Genomic DNA, 16963 nt, shown 5'->3' with positions numbered 1-16963 from the left:
CTTTATAGTGACAGAATTTTTGCATATATATATATATATATATATAGATGGCATCCTGGTTCTCTCCCTATAATAATGAATACCAGTTTCATTAAGTTTGGGAGCATATCTATAACCACATTTAATGTAAGAGCCCATTTAATGGAAACAAGAGGGCCTAGACCATTGTTTTGTACCAGGACCCTCCATCTTCTTGGTCTATCACGGTTTACTTCACTAGGAGGTTTAACCTCAGGGATGTATCTGAGGATTCTGGGAGGAATTGTTCACACACCTGGTGGGACATTTGCAAGTATCTCTGACTTTGTTAATAGTATACTTTGGGCTTTTCTGGCATGTGACAGCTTGAATGCATTGACCTCAGGGCAGCATTAGCACATAGGTTAGCTAGATAATCACTCCAAAACAGTGGCATTCTGTTTTTGTCACATTTCTGCATTGAAGTGCAAAGCAACTAGGTAGGGACACACACACCACAAAAGAAGCCACATTGTGCTGCACAAGGCATGCAACATGCATCTTAAGTAAGTTTATGAAAGGTCTTATTCATATTTCAAGAACATTATTATGCTCATGTGTTATTCCTCATATTCTGTTCCAAAATTCTTCCCATTTTTAAGCATTTGTATCCATTGGTAACCCAATTCTGCTTATGTAAAGTGTTGCAAAAGCACAAACCAAGTAGTGTGCTATATCAGTGAAATCTAGTGCTGCAGACAAATACTTATGGTATGTGGGAGAATGCTGTTATTAGAAATGGCTCATGCTGATCTATGTGATTTAAATCTGTACAGTGTGTGGTGGTAGGGATACAGAAAAATCAATTATGCAGGGAATGTGTAGGAGTTACCCACATTAAAATAGGGAACAGAAATGTCATTGTTTGTGAAGATTCTCATTCAACCAGGCCATGGTATATCTGTAGAAATAAGTCAAATCAACTGGACTTGCTGTGTTTTTTTTTTATTTCCCTTGAAGACCTTTCACCAGTCATCCAACTGGCTTTCTCAATTCAGAATTGAGAAACCCAGTTGGTTGACTTGTGAAACGTCTTCAAGGAAAAATAAACACAGCAATCTCATTGTTACAATTGGTTTTCCCAAGAATTTTTATGGAGCTATAGTGTCAAGTGAGTTTCACTGTCAAAAGCAAATATATCCAACATTTCTTAATCTGCACCATATCGACTACTGGTTGAGGTATTTATTGGATAGTAATAGTGTATGACAAATTAAACAATCTATTGGCTTTTTCATAGGTCTTTGAAAATTAGAGATATCTGTGTTTAGGGGGCCCTGGGCCCAGTGAGGAGACTAGTTATTACTCAGATTTACGGGGTTGGAGTGACCTTAAAAGATCTTGCTGTGGGCCAGGTAACTTTGTAGTCATGGACATTATGATAAATATGCATTACAGAATGGGCCGGTGTTAAATATAAGTACAAGCTGCTGCAGAAGTGATTGATCCGTGATGGCTTATATGGCCTGTTTCACATTTGGTACATATTGTCAGTATCACTAAAACCATTGATTTTTTTTTTTAACCAGTGGAATGAATATCACCATGCAATAATATATTTATTACAAGAAGTGCAATAAACAATAGTCTGTGCTTATACTTATTGGTGGCTAGCAGAGTGGGTGTGCCCAGGAAGCTGTGCCTTCATGGAATAAACAAGGGCTGGGTGAGTGAGTTATCCACATTGCCTTGCCAGCCTCCCCTCTTTCTCCATTCTCTCATTGCTGTCATTATTTCATTAGTTGCTTACACTGTGCAGATCCTTCACCTGTTTCTTTCTCTTCTGTTTTGCTTCTTCGAGGCATTTATCCCACCACTGCCTTCAAATTGCTTAAAAGCAGAGAAATCAAATCCACACAATGTTCAATATAAATAATTTCATGAAAGCTGTCAAACACATTCTAATAAATCAAAAAACTGAATTATATTCATAGACAATTTGTTAAACATGTTCTTGACTATCTTTAACTGATAGAATTCCAAGCGTTGCCTTTATGATTTCTCAGTTTGTATTTGAATACCGCCCCTCCAACACACATTGTTAGTATTATCAGATCAGACACAGAACACAAGAATCTCCTGGCAGGAAAAAAGGAGACACAAGCAGAAACAGGGTTATAGCTATTTTAGGATTAAAGTACCTTTGATCTTATTTTTAAGCACAAATAAAACCTTTATATTTTGATGTGTGTCTTCTGCACCCCTCTGTTCTCACATCTTATTTGACTTTTTTTAAATTTCTTTCCTCCTAGGGTTGCATTGAGGCTGGCATAAAGGACAGGTAGGGTGGGTTTTTGGGATGAATGTACATTTCTGTTTTAGATATTTATAAGTAATACAAAGGCTAGTGCCACACATGCCAATCTGCTGCATTCCAGCAGTACCAGCAGTACACACACAGGTGGATTTCAGCATGAACAGGTGGATTTCAGCATGAACATTTTCTCCCCAAACCCACTTCGGTGTGTTTTGACATGCAGATGCTGTGCCTATCCATGCATACTAAAGAAGCTATTGAAGGTAGCAGTTTGCCATTTTTCCCCCACCGGTGTAAATACCCATGTGTAGCACTAGCCATAATTTTGTAAGTCACTTGCATTATAGGGATTGTATTCAGTTTGCACTGCGTTCATTTATTAGTGCAATTTTCAGGCAAAAATTACCATGCTTTTAACTAGCAAAACAGAATTTTTTCTATAATTTTCCTGTAATTACCACTTTATTCAGGGTGGCAGGAACTCCAGGATTCCCCCAGAATCAATAAAAACTTTCCAGCATGATTCACAGAAGGTCAGATGCAACCACACTAAGGGAGTTATTTGCTAAACCTCGAATTTATTTGGTCAGGCTTATTGGAGCTAAACCTCTATTTTTTTCTTGGAAAAAACCCCCCACATTTTTCAACATTCATTATACCCCAATGCTGCAAAAAGCCAAAATCTGAAAATCCACCATCTCATACCTGTCGAGGTCTTGTATAAGTCAGTGGGAGAGGCATCTATGTCAATTTGAAGTTTTCGTGGTTTGCGCTGGTTTTAGCCTGAAAATCTGACTTTTTCAGAGATTTTGGGCAAAAACACAAAACCATCGAATGATTCGGGGGAAATGCCATGAAAAATTTTAGCAATGCGGGGTTTTACTTGGTTTTATCAAGTATTTCCACTATTAATGTTATTGTATTAATAAAGAAGGTCAAATAAAGCATGGGAGTTTGTTTGTTTTTTAAAAATATGAGATGAATTTGGACTTTAGTAAATAACCCCCTTAGTGTAGCTATATGGAAGTTTGTTTTTTTGACAGTACCATTAATAAATTGGGTCAGTATAATGCAACAACTGTGTACATTTTAGTGGAACCCTACTTATAGCTGTGTACAGGAATTCTCCTTTAAGGGCTCAACTGTATATGGATCCTGCAAAACATGCTGGCATTAGGCCACATCCAAGGTTTATCCTGGATTCTCTAGAGCAGTGCTGTCCAAGTTCTGTGGTACCGAGGGCCAAAATTTTACTGGCCTATGTGGAGGAGGGCCGATAATGGAAGTTAGGGTTGGCCACTCCCCCTTTTAAACCACACCCACTATAATCTACACCCATGTTACCACAAGAACTTTTAAGATCATATGCACATTATGGTGGTAACACACCAAAAAACCAAATGGTTGGTGCTCACTGCAGGGAAATCCCTCATCACTCATATGTGAAAAATTGAAGTTATGTTAAAAACATACCCTTAAATCCATATGCCTCATCCTCCCCTGTGAATAATACAACAACCCCCAACACATGATTAAACACCTTAGGGGCCCTTAACAACAATTTCCAAATGCTAACAAATCCCAAGAACAAACCCCTAACAGGCTTACAAATCCCACAGGTAGCATAGGGCAAGAAGAGAATGGCACACACAAGCAGCACTGGGCAAGCAGAGAATGGCACACACAAGCAGCACTGGGCAAGCAGAGAATGGCACACACAGGGAGGCAGGGCCGGGCCAAGGTATTTTTGCACCCTAGGCAAAGGCTTCAATCAGTGCTCCCCCCCCCCCACCCAGTCCTGCATTACCATTTCCCACCTTACCAGTCATATAGCCCCCTGTACCTGTGCCAGCACCTATCATATTGACTCCATTTGTATATATGCCAATGGCAGTCAATCCCTCAGATTGCCCCCAGGCCCAAATCTGTACCTGTGCCAGCATAAGCCAAAACATCCATAATATTTTTACCCCTAATCTGTACCTATGCCAGCGGCAACCAAAAGAATCCATCATATTGCCCAATTTGTATCTGTTCCAGCAGTAGCCAAAAATCCATCATATTGCCCTCAAATATCTGTGTACCTGTGCCAGCAACCACCATATTGCCCCATGTACCTGAGTCAGCAGAAGCCAAATATCCATCATATCATCTGTTTACCTGTGCAAGTAGCAGCCAAGATATTGCCCACAAATATGTACCTGTGCCAGCAGCTACCAAAAGGGAGCTGGGGAGTGATTCTGTCTGGAACAGGGGGTTTATAAAGTTGAAAAACTATTAAAGGCCAAGCAAATCGGGGTTTAAAAAAAAAGAAATTCCCCTTAAAAGTGTGCCCCCACCCTTCTCTGCCTGCCCCTAGTTCCAGCCCTGCAGAGAGGGAAGGCAGAACAGAGCAGGAGACAGGGAAAGCTCTCAGTCTAATATGTACTACATACAGTGACACTGTGCTGGTGCTCCATTAGCATTTTCTATAAAGTGTGAACAGGTGAACAATGTCGGCAGTTTCACTCTGGGTCTCAGTTAGAACAGTACAGGGCTTTAGGGGAGTGAATAATAGAGGTGTCACAAGTGTGAACAATACAGGGGAATCACAGGTGTGAACAATACTGGGGATTAGTTTGAATTTGAGGTTTAAACAATGCAGGGTGCAGTTTATCTCTACAGTGATACCTTTTAAAGTTTACATATGGTAAACAGACAGCATCTGGGGGGCCAAAGAAGGGGGACAGCCCTGCTCTAGAGAATATTAACAATAGTATTTATGCTAGTTCCCCAATAAATTAATAAAATGCTTTTCTTTTCCTAGCCCCCTATTACTTACAAGAGTCATACTATTGCATGTCTCCTCCCATGGCTGCTGCAGTTATGACACTGGGGTTTGGGGAATGGCAAACATGCGATTGGTTGGATGCAATATTTTGTATGGAAAGGGGATGTTGTTTACAGGGAAGCATGGGTAGGAAAAAGCGTTCTACACGTTTGCACATTGATCTCTGAAAACACAAATTTCTTTGGAATCCAATGTTATGTTATTTTAGAAAAAGAATGTTTATATATAGCTGCAGTGTATGAAGAGCAAGGAATTCATTCAGGGCTCATGAGATTTGCAAGCAGTTCTAAGATTTGCCCACAAAACTCCCTCTATCATCCCAATAACATTTGCCAGAGATTCAAGAATATTGCTGCAACTGTGTGTGTTTATTGGAAGGCAAGCAACTCTTTTTATTCCATAATGGTCTAAGATTTTTTTTAATAGCCATGTTTCAGAGTTTGCCATTTGTACGTATTGCTTTTTACAAGTTGTATAAAACAGCATTTTGTAACATTTCCATTTGTGTGTTTGTTGAAACCGAAGATCTTTTGAATTCTGTCTAAACAGTAGCAGCAGCCCTGTGGATGCCTCTGTTCTCTATAGGTTATGCAGATGTAGCTATTTTTGGCTTGCTGCATGGCAGACCATAATTGCAAGCGTGGCCTCTGTGGACCGCAGAGTAACGTGTAATCTTATCCACTGTTGGGGATTGCTGGAAGCTGTAGTTCAGCAAAATCTGAAGGTTTGACCCTAACTGTTCCAATTGATGCACTAGTTTTCTATATGTGCAAATTCTCATAGCTTTACCAAAGTTGGCAATCCCGCAGCTTCACATTCAAGTGTATTTGCAGTTTAACAACAGCGGAAACACTTATTTTACAACCTAATGTCAGTCTATAATCTGCTCTGCAAATTCAATATCCCTGTACAGGAAAAATACTGTGTAAGATCCGCCAACAAGTGCCATCTGAGATTTACATTACTGTAGTATTACTCATAAATCATGGTTACAGCCCTTGCTCAGCGATCAGGACCTTAGAGCAGATGGACTGATGTTTGCCTATGTGTCACGAACAGGGTGGAGTCAGGTTCTGTGTGTTTGTGTAGATCTGCCTGACACTCACTGGGTGCCTTGGGGGTATTGATGTCACACAGCAGGAATGTAGTTGAGCCAGGGAAAGGCTACAGCAAGTTAGGCTTCCATATTGCCTTATTCAAAAATTCTGCTTTGTACAGGTACGTGATGAGAGGATGTCAGGTGTGTGTCATGAGCACAGCTCTCTAGTAAAATAGGTGCCACGTCTCTTGGGTTCACTCAGTTTAACTCCATACTTAATGCATCTAGAGGTGTGGACTTAGGGTTTGCATACAAAAAGTAAATGCACATTTTGATTTGGCTTCAGAAAAAAAGTACAACACACCATTTTCCATCCTAGCAAACCAGTGCAACTAGCATCAGAATCTTGTAAATCGGCCTTGTACCATCAGATTATATTACAGGCCAACCTCATTTTCTGCTTGATAATTTGCAACAACCCCTAAATTTAGCTTCTCAACAGCTGCTCAGAGCCCACTGATCATGTGAGTGTCACAGGCACTTTCCAAGATGGTGACCCCCTGTTACAAGTTTGAAATCCTGGATCATTGCTGCTGTCGAGAAGCTGAAATTTTAAACTCATGCAATAAGTTAATTATATAAAATATGGCATGTTTAGCCATATTCATTTTTAGGGTTTAGTTCTCCTTTAAACATTTAGGGGCAGATTTCCAAAAAATTCAAATATTGAAATTTATCATGTATTGTCTCTTTAAAAATTTGACTTCGACCATTCGCCATCTAAAACCTGCCAAATTGCTGTTTTAGTTTACAGGGGACCTCCTAGAACCTAATTGGAGTGAATTGGTGGACATTGAAAAAACTGTGGGGAAAAACTTCAAATCGAATTCGATCAAATACGCTATTCCTTTAATTCGAATTCAATCTAAAACAGACCTATTCGCCCCAAAAAAAACCTCCGACTTAATTTCAGTTGGTCTTTCTGAATTCGAATTTCGAAGTTTTTTCAATTCTAAATTCGACCCTTGATAAATATGCCCCTTAGTGTGCCACAGATGCAATTATAGGGATCTGTTTTTCAGCTTTGGTGGAGAGGAAACCTTTAATAGAAGCAGCTTTTATTGTTATTTGTTGTAATGATTACACTCCAGTGTCTCCTAAATATTACGTTGTTAGAGATAGCGACCCCCCTATGACAAAAAAACAATGGATTGTGAGGCTAGTTTTTTTTTTAATTATTTCATTTTTCCAGGCGTTATCTTAATTTTTTTGGACATTCAAACAAGTGTCTCTTTGCTAGGCTAATAGACAAAATCTTTTTATGGCCCTGACGCAAAGGGTATGTCAGTCCCCTCTCGTATTGTACTAAAGATAGAGAGTCTGTGTTAGGTACTAGCACAGAGGCAAAGTCTTCCAACCCACTTACACTAATCTTACCTACCTGGGGGGAATCCTCATTTTGTGGCTGGATAAGAACCTTTTGATGTACTAATCATACACACAATAAAATAATGCAACTAGACCTGTTTGCCAACTTCTTTGCCTTATGAACAAGAAGAGCAATGAAGTCGTGATGTATTATTGACTTGTGGGTTCTGCCGCTGTGGTGTTTCTTGCACATTTCTACTTTGTATAATGCTGTAACACTTGTAATCTAGTGTGTGCATGTTTACTGAGCTCACACTCAAGTTACTGGTTTAAAATCAATGCCATGTACCTTCCTGCTCCCAGAAATCCCCTGCACCACCATGAGTGGGTCACACGCAGTTCAGAACTTGTTTATGCTGTGCCTAGCTTCAATATACAAAGGGGTGCCAGGGAACAGACAAGAAGATGACAAGACCACATTGGGATTCAGGTCAGCAATTATAGCCGCTAGGGATGCCTAACAAGTTGGCACCACCCCCAACAGGTTAATGGTTTTACCATCTGATAGTTATTCCAGAAATGTAAATGGCCTATATTAATTATATTTTGTAATTATATATTCATTATGATTGTAATAGTCACCATTTTCAACACATAATAATGTTAATTAAAGGGGGTTTCACCTTTATGATAACTTTTAGTATGTTATAGAATGGCTAATGGCATTCTTTTTTTCTTATTTTAGTTTTTGAATGATTTGGCTTCTTTTCCTGAATCTTCAGCTTTCCAATGGGGATCACTGACCACAGCTAAAAAAACAAATGCTCCGTAAGGCTACACATTTATTGTTATTGCTATTTTTTTTACTCATCTTTCTTTTCAGGCCCTCTCCAATTCATATTTCAGTCTCTTATGCAAAGCAGTGCATGTTGCTAGGGTCATTTAGGACCATAGCAAACAGATTGCTGAAAATGCAACCTGCTGCTGAATAAAAAAACAACTCAAAAACCACAAATAAAAAATGAAAACCAATAGCAAATTGTCTCAGAATATCTCTAAATTATACTAAAAGTTAAGTCAAAGGTGAACCACCTGTCTTTGTAGGACTTTTAAGCTGTTCTCTGATGCCAAAACCCCCTAACTTAATGGTAACTGTGCAGTGCGAAAAAAAATCGAATGTACAAAAGTATAAATGATGTTGTTTTATAATGTGCCTCCTTGTCCCAAAGGTCCTTCACAGTGTCACTTTTGTGCCATGTGTGTATGAGACAAGCTCCATTAAGCCTTTTTCTTCATGTAAAATATAGTAAATGTTCCAGCAAGAAGTATACATAATTTATTTTTATTTAAAATGGGCAATCAAAAAGCACAGATAACATTACAGATTACGAAATGAAAGGCTTAGGGTTAATCTGTGCCGAAAACTTGCCAGGAATGTAACAGAAAGCAAAAAAAACAAACAAAATCTTTATTTCTACCGGAATGTAAATATAAAAAATAAATAATCTTTTCCTAGTGCTGGCAAATCTTTATATATATATATATGCAAATATAAACCGGACCTAACTACTGTATGATTTAGTACCTGAGTCACTTAAATCAGGCTTTAACGTGGCCTAATGTCTCCAGAGCAGAAAGAGATGAGCATAAAGGCTTTGGCAGAATAAGTTAATTTTAAGCACTTGCTCTCAGTATATGTAGTCGTCTGAGTATTACTGCAGACATTGGCAGCCTCAAATAAGCCTTATGTGTTGGCAGTTTTTCCTAGATTAAAGTTTGCATCATGTAGGGCAGCATAGCATGGCTACATATAGAATTTTATGCCATCATCTACTGTTCATACAAGCAAAATCTCTCTCATTTTACCAACAACATTGCATGGATAAAGATTCATTTGTATTGATGTTTTACCCAAGTTTTAGATAAGATTTTAAAAAGGTAATCATAAAATACCCAGGTAAAAAAAACTGCTGTACATTTTGTTCCCTTCGTTTGAATAGCAATCCGGCAAATCCCAGTTAAATTGGTTTGGTTTTTCAGGCGACAATAACAACTCATCTGCCTATGACAATGGGGTTAGAACCTTACAGTCTGTGTGATCCAGTCAATTTGGCTGTAAGAGACTTCAGCCACAGCTTAGGTCTAGCTGTAGGTTTAAGTTGTTGTGAGTGTGATGGGGCTTGGTGCAATGGATTCTGTAGTCCAAAAAAGTCCAGAAGCAGGGTTGACACCAAATAGAACAGAAAATAAAACACATGTTCTAGCCATTAGAACAAAGAGTACAATGGAGTATGCTGGTGCCAAATCTGCATATTTTGGACTTTGTCATTATTTTTCCTGTAAAAATATGTTTGCAATGAATTTTATATAGCTAATACCTTCTCCTAGTCAGACTAGTACCACATTAGCACAGAATTAATTTTATAGAAGTAGAGACAATGATCGTTTGGTTGATACCCTCTAGTGGAACTCTTTAATGGGCTGTATGCTGACTTTTTTGCTGGTTCTATGTCAGTTGGTTTTATTTAAATTAGCACCAATCTCTAAAAATAAACACATTTTCTTGTATATTTTAAGTTGCGTACAAAAAGTCAGTCAAGAATGATAATACCAGTCATTCCTATATTGGCTGTCCACCAAACACAGTTCATTATATTCATAGAGACCTCAAATGCACCTGGTGCTGGAAAGCAGCTCCTCTTCCAGATAGTAGTGGGGTCGTTGCGTAGGTATAGTAGGATCTGGCACAGCCTGATCATTTGATAGAACAGGAGTTGTGAGTTTTTTCAGTACCTTTTTGATGAGTGTTCCACAGTTCACTGATCCAGCCAAGAGAAAAGCACTGGCTTTATTTAGAAAGGAGATATTTAAATTCCACTGTTTGTTCCCATCTAGATGGATGTTGGGAGGAAGTCTCCCGCGTTTGGTGCCAATTTAGAAAAGATGCCACCCTAGATTCACACCCAGTACTGACTGCCCTGCTGGCCCTGTCCACCTGCCCCATTTCCCTTATGTCCAAAGCCAACCTCCGTAAGAGGAATGGCCATATCAGTCTCAGTTGGCCGAAAAGATTGATGGTCATTGATTCCATTTTCTGGCTTACCAGATGAGATAGCTGCTTTTTGAACATGATGCTTGCCCATTCGTTTCTTCCGCAATATGCAGAATAAGATAAGAAGGCCAATTACAATTAAAAAGAGGGCCAGACATGCAGGAAGCAAAATGCTGTATTTATGAGCACCTAGAAAGCCAAGCAATGTAGCGCCTTCATCTGACATTGTTGTATTGGACACTTCAGTATTCCATGAGCTGTTTAAGACAACACTTTGAGCAGTAGTAATAGTTACATCTTCCAATGATGTCCAAAGAGTTGGTGTCATAGAGTTTAGTTTTGTGGCATTTTGTGTTTGGTTTTGGCTTGTGAAGGATGCAAAATCTGTTGTGGCCAGTGGCTGTTCTTGGCTTGAAACAGACATGAGGTTTGTTGTAGACAATGGACTGGTGACAGTTTCCTGGTTTATGGTAGTAAGTGGGCTGTTTGTGGTAAACTGCTGTGTTGTTGAATCTACATTTGTTGTATGTTGCAAATTGATAGTAAAGTCAGTGACTGTCGTTTTGAAAACGGCGGTAGGTTCTGGGCTAGTCGTAAATGGTAACGTTGATGTAGCGTCCAGCCCTACACTTTTTCTTAAAATTGCAACTCTATAGGTTTGAGAAGCATTGTAAGGAATGGTGGTAAACTTTACAGTAACATTTGCTGGTGGCACATTTTTTGCAGCAACCTCTAACTGAATTCTATCATTTCTTAGGCCACTGTGTCCATCCTCCCATATTTCTACTCCAATTAGCCCTCTCTCAATCTCCCTCTGAGTAAAATAATCGATACTGGTACTTTCTCCTTCTCCGTTTTCTGTGGGATACTTAACCATCCTTGCACCCCTTGGTTGGCGTAAAACTCTGAATTCTGGTTCACTTTCTGTATGTGTGCCCAGCTCACTTGCACTGACTGTGTCTGGTCCCAGCATCACTGTACAGCCTCTTGGCCATTGTTCCCGATCTCCTATTTTTACCATTGCTACTGCTGTTACTGTGACTGTGCCAGCCATTTCCTCTGTCCTGTTGGAGAGTGCCAGGTATTCAAACTCATCTTGAGAGGAGAGGAAGCTGGTAAATACATAAGATACCTCTCCATTTTTTACTTGGGCCCACCAAAATTCTCTCACTGGCATCTGTTTAGCCATTAGCTGTCCAAAGCTGGGTTGCTTGGTTATTTTAAACAAGATATCCTGGGGTATTTTTTCCCTTGTGGATGTGATGTGTTTTGTGGTCAGAGCTGCCATTGCTGATGCCTGTGGGACTTCCAGTAAAGATTTATGAAGAGGAGGAACTTTCACTGGTAAGAGTGCTACCAGAGGTGATTGATTCCTAGTTGTAATGTTAAATTGTATAGAACCTGAAGCTGCAGTTCGGTTAGCCAGAATTATAAGCATCCTCATATTAACATCTTCTTGAGTGAAACTGAAGACATCAGTGTATTGATTGCTCTGGGTTGCTAAAGAGATGCCCTCTGGCATTTCCAGAACTGTATAAATGATCTTTTCAGAGGGGATAAGAGGAACATCTACAGACAAGTGATCACGGGTTAAGACTGCATATGAACCTGGTGCCACTTGTAGTTGCAACTTAGGTGGGGATACTTGCAAGGGAAGCTTTGGCACACCGATTACTGTCACATTGAAGGACTCTGAAATCACCAAGCTGCCAACTTCTTGGGGGGGTTCAGTGATTGATGGATGTGACTTAGGCAAGAGCCAGGCTTTAAAGTGGAAGTTGTCCTCCAGGATTCCAGGTCCTGTGTGTATGTATTGGAGCTTTCCTGTTTCTAATTGTGACTGTAAGAGGTGGGGAGAGTGCTGTTCCAGTGGAACATTCTCAATGGCAAGATACCCCCAGGATGGAAGAGTTGTTAGAAAATAGATAACCTCTTGTGAGTCACTGCTGGCATTGGCCAGGAGGTTTGAGGCATCTAAATTTGAGCTTGTTATGGGTGAAGAGCTTCCTTCCATGACAGTGATACCTAAGGACATAAAAATAAAGATTATTATATCATTAAACTATTTTAGATTAATAGATGTATAAACTGAAATACTGTAAATATTGATCTTAATATTTGTATATTTTCTATTTTGTTTTTGAATGAGTTGATTTTTTTTTGCTTCTGACCTTTTTATTATAATATGATAATGTATTTTAGATTGTTACAGGTACATTTTGGTATCACAGTAAGTAATTTGTTTACACCAATGCAGAGTTAAAATAGGCAATTACCCTGCTAATCAACATAAGTGCAATAGGGCTGGAGCCATGAAAATTTTATGTTTTTTGTTATTTCTTGAGCTTAACTGGGAATCTACTCCCAGGGTTGGACTGGAAAAAGCCTGGTGGGCCCCTGCCCTCATGCCCCCCCCTTATCTGTTTTCCTTGGAGAACCTAGAAAAACCTAAAAAACATGCAGTTTTTGAGGAGAATAATGTAGTTCAGTACACAAATGTATGTACCAACCAGAGCTGGTATTTGTATAGGTACTGTAGTATGCCATGAGGGCTGCATAAATGAAATTCAGCCATACATTATGCTGCTGTACCCATAGTGATTGAGTAGAAGTTTGAACACAGAATTGAATTGATTATGAGCCCTCTGGAATTTGTGAAATTCGCACCTATCAACTCATGTGTATGTTCTTGTATGTTCTTGTATTCTCTTCTTTGGAAGTGTGAAACAAAGCATGGTGTCAGGTCTGACAAATGAATTAGCTAGGAGAATTTTTACCCTTTAGCATCTAGCAGTCTAAACATTAGACATAGATTATATTAGAATATATTAGACATATAAACAACGAAAGGGAATTGAAAATAGTAACAATAATTTTATTTTATACCCCACCAGAGAGCAACCACAGTCAGAACATAATTACTAAAATAGTATTCCAAAAATATTAAAGGGGTAGTTCACCTTTAACTTAATATTTAGTATATTATAGAATAGCCATTTCTAATGAACTTTTCAGTTGGTCTGCATTTTCTCCCTTTTTTAATAGTTTTTTTAATTATTTTCCTTCTTCTTCTTCTGACTTTTTCCAGCTTTCAAATGATGGGGTTACTGAACCATCTAAAAAATCAATGCTCTCTAAAGCCACACATTTATTGTTATTTATACTTTGTACTACTCAGCTTTCTATTCAGGCCCTCTCCTATTCATATTTCAGTCTCTTATTCAAATCAGTGCATGGCTGCTAGAGTGATTTTACTTTTAATTTCTTGAATTCACTGAGCATATATATTAATTAATTTGAATTGGTTTTATTTTTGTCTTATGTTGGCAATTTATTTAGTGTTAAAGTGGACCTGTCACCCAGACATACAAATCTGTAAAATAAAAGTCCTTTTCAAACTAAACATGAAATCCAAATTCTTTTTTTTATTAAAGTATTCATAGCTGTTGTAAGCTCATTTAAAAATCTCAGCTGTCAATCAAATATTGCCTGACACTCCTCTATGCCCTGGGCATAGAGGCGGGACAGACAATTACTTTCACTTTTCATTCAGCACTTCCTAGATGTCACTGCTCTCCCCACATTCCCCCGTTCTCTTTACCATTTAATTGTGTAGCCAGTGCATGGGGATGGACATTGGGTCCCCCATTCTGGTGCACAAACAAGATTCTGTGCTGATGCAAGGCTTGCCTTAATAACAGTGTCCACAAAATGGCTCCTGCCTGCTTGCTGTGATTGTGAATTCCAGACTGAAGGAAACAAGATTCAAATAATTTATATAGTGTAAATAAAGTTCATTTTGCATGACTAATGTGATAAAATAGGATTTGGAATATTTTTTTGGGGTGACAGGTCCCCTTTAAAGTAGGTTCTAGCCCGAATCCAATTTCACAAAATTATACTTTAAAATGCTTTAATGTGTCTATACTTCCTACTATAATCTGAATGTACTTGGTCAATTATGTATTAGGGATTGTTTGTCTTTAGTAGAAGTAGTTGAATTTTGTAATTTCTTTAATGTAATAAAACTGTGAAAATACATATGAGCTACCCCCCCCCCCGTATAATACAAAGTACACTGGTTTATTTAGAATTTCTGTAAATTCATCTGTCTTTTGCACAGACCATTATGCACAGACAAAACTTCCAAATGAGTCCAGGGAATTTTAGTTCTCATAGGCTACATGGTATAACTGCTTCTGCAAGAGCCGTTTGAGGTTGCTACAAGATTTTAGATCATTTTTAGATCAGTCTTTGAAAACTCTTTCTTTTTTCCCTCAAATATTTGTAGCCATAACTCAGCACAATGTTTTAGGTGAGGTTATCACAGGTGTCTTTTAAACACCATTAATTCTTTTTCTTGCATCCTGCTGCTATTACTTCTTCCTATACAATCTGTATCCTTCTGTTCCCCACTGCTTAGTGTTATTGTCTGATCTCCTGTAGCGTAATGATCCGAACTATTCAAAAAAAACTCTTCAACAAAGCCTGCAATTGGAGAAGCACATTTATTTTCTTTATTACAGGTGTAAATGCAGATATGTACAGAACCATTTCCCTTGTGTTTCCTATGTGCCAGGTAACAACAAGGAGCCAGTGCTTTACTTATAAAAGAAGATCTCTGTGTGAGAGCAGACCTGCTGTTATACAGTATAATTACAGTTCTGGTCCAGAGTCCAGATTGTTTCTCAGTAATGATATTTTCTTCCACTGTACTAATTACACACAGTGGAGTTGATTTATTATAGAAGGCACAGCATGGAAAACGCATTTACATGGCTGCATTCCCTAAAAACTTTTCTGGCAAGTTAGCAGAAGCAATTGAACAAAGCTTGGTAACTTGACTGCAAAGTGCAAGCCATGCCACAAGGGAGCCCTGTAATTAATTTTAGTGTTCCAGATGTGTCTTGTTGCGTTCCTCTCACCCTTTCCTGACTTTTCACTATACTTTATTGGCGTATCAATTGCATACGCCCAATTGGACTGCATGTTCTGGAGCAAGGCACACTCCTCTAATCTATATCTCTATATTGGCTCTCCAATCTCCGTTTTCTGTAATCAATAACATTGACATCAAGTGCCATATTTACTTGCCTGGGCCTATAAAATTCTGACTAAGAGGCAAGCCTAATAATTTGTCTTCGACTGTGTCCAGTCCAGGATTAAATGTGTCAGGGTTATGTGTCAGGGTTAGTCACAGGAGGGGGCACATATTTGCCAGATTCGAACATAGTCACATAGACTGGGGGAAGCAGTGGGTATATTGGGTTGGATGGTGGACATACCTGGGAGGGTTAGGCATAATAACTGGAACGCCTACATTTTCTATCAAATACAGTGGCTGTATATTTTTTTATAATAGCCCCTGGCCTCAACTGGTATTTTACCAGCTAGACGTATGAAATACAAACAATGTGGCAACCATACTCATGAATGCTTTGCATTAAATGGTGTATGCTGGTACTATATCCATTGCTGTACACTGCTGATATATACATCTTTCATTGCTATATACAGGACCTAATACAACCTATAGAAACCTTATAGCATGCCACTGTCCTATATCGTCTGTAGAGCAATGTGTATTGTAGCACCCACACATGGAATTTAACATGCATCTGTTAGCTCTGTAAAGGACAAGGAAAGGCTAAATATAATAAGTAGTAAGGGAAAGGAGTACCTTATTACTGTCTATCAGTGTAGTAATTTCACTGAAGCTTGCCTCAGAAAAGATCCTTAGTCAATGATCTCCGAAAAGCTTGAAGTATAGAAAGAACGCTACCCAAAAGTCTAAAGACCAACACTGAAACACGTGCAATAGCTAGTATTTTGGTTATGCGCATGTGCACATCCTAATGAGCGCACTTTCGTCCCCTGGAGTTCGCAAATGCACAGTCCAACAGGAAGGATGCGCATGGTGACGCAATACAGTCTAGAGTTGCCACCTTTTCTTACCTTGGAATGAGGGTTGCCACCTTTTCTGGAAAAAAACGCCGGCCTTCTTATATATATTTTTTTCCCCCTATTAAGGCCGGTATAATACTGGCCAGGTGGCAACCCTACTTGGAATCCGACGAAGGGGGGTGGCACCAGTGATGTCAGAGTCAGGAAGATGACATGAAGGGGTGGGGCCAGGGTGTATTATTTGTACCCTAACTACAGAGGAAGCAGAACCTGCAGGTGCAGGTGGTCCAGGAGGTATAGGGGCCCCATGAGGCCTTAATTCATATAAAAGTTCAATAAATATTAGACATTTTGGGGCCTGAAAAATAATTTGCTGTGGGGCTCATTAATATCTAGTTATGCCACTGGGTGGGGCTGTGACATGAAGGGACTGGCCGGTGATGCAAAGGGGCTGGGTGTGCCATGAAGGGGCGGGGCAGTATCACGAAGGGGAGG

The 16963-nt window shown here is 39.1% G+C and overlaps 1 protein-coding gene across 1 annotated transcript in view; it reads right to left on the bottom strand.

Annotated features, from left to right (window-relative positions):
• Positions 1-8838: 8838 nt before the first annotated feature.
• cspg4.L (chondroitin sulfate proteoglycan 4 L homeolog) overlaps positions 8839-16963 on the bottom strand; it is a 53177-nt gene continuing 45052 nt past the window's right edge. The window contains exon 10 of the mRNA XM_018252921.2: positions 8839-12589. Coding sequence (XP_018108410.2) covers positions 10470-12589 — 2120 coding nt within the window. The 3' untranslated portion in view covers positions 8839-10469. The remainder of the gene's footprint in view (positions 12590-16963) is intronic.

The sequence above is a fragment of the Xenopus laevis genome, chromosome 3L (assembly GCF_017654675.1).
Source record: "Xenopus laevis strain J_2021 chromosome 3L, Xenopus_laevis_v10.1, whole genome shotgun sequence".
NCBI classification, from domain to species: Eukaryota; Metazoa; Chordata; class Amphibia; order Anura; family Pipidae; genus Xenopus; species Xenopus laevis.
This window is presented reverse-complemented; position numbering and strand designations above follow the sequence as displayed.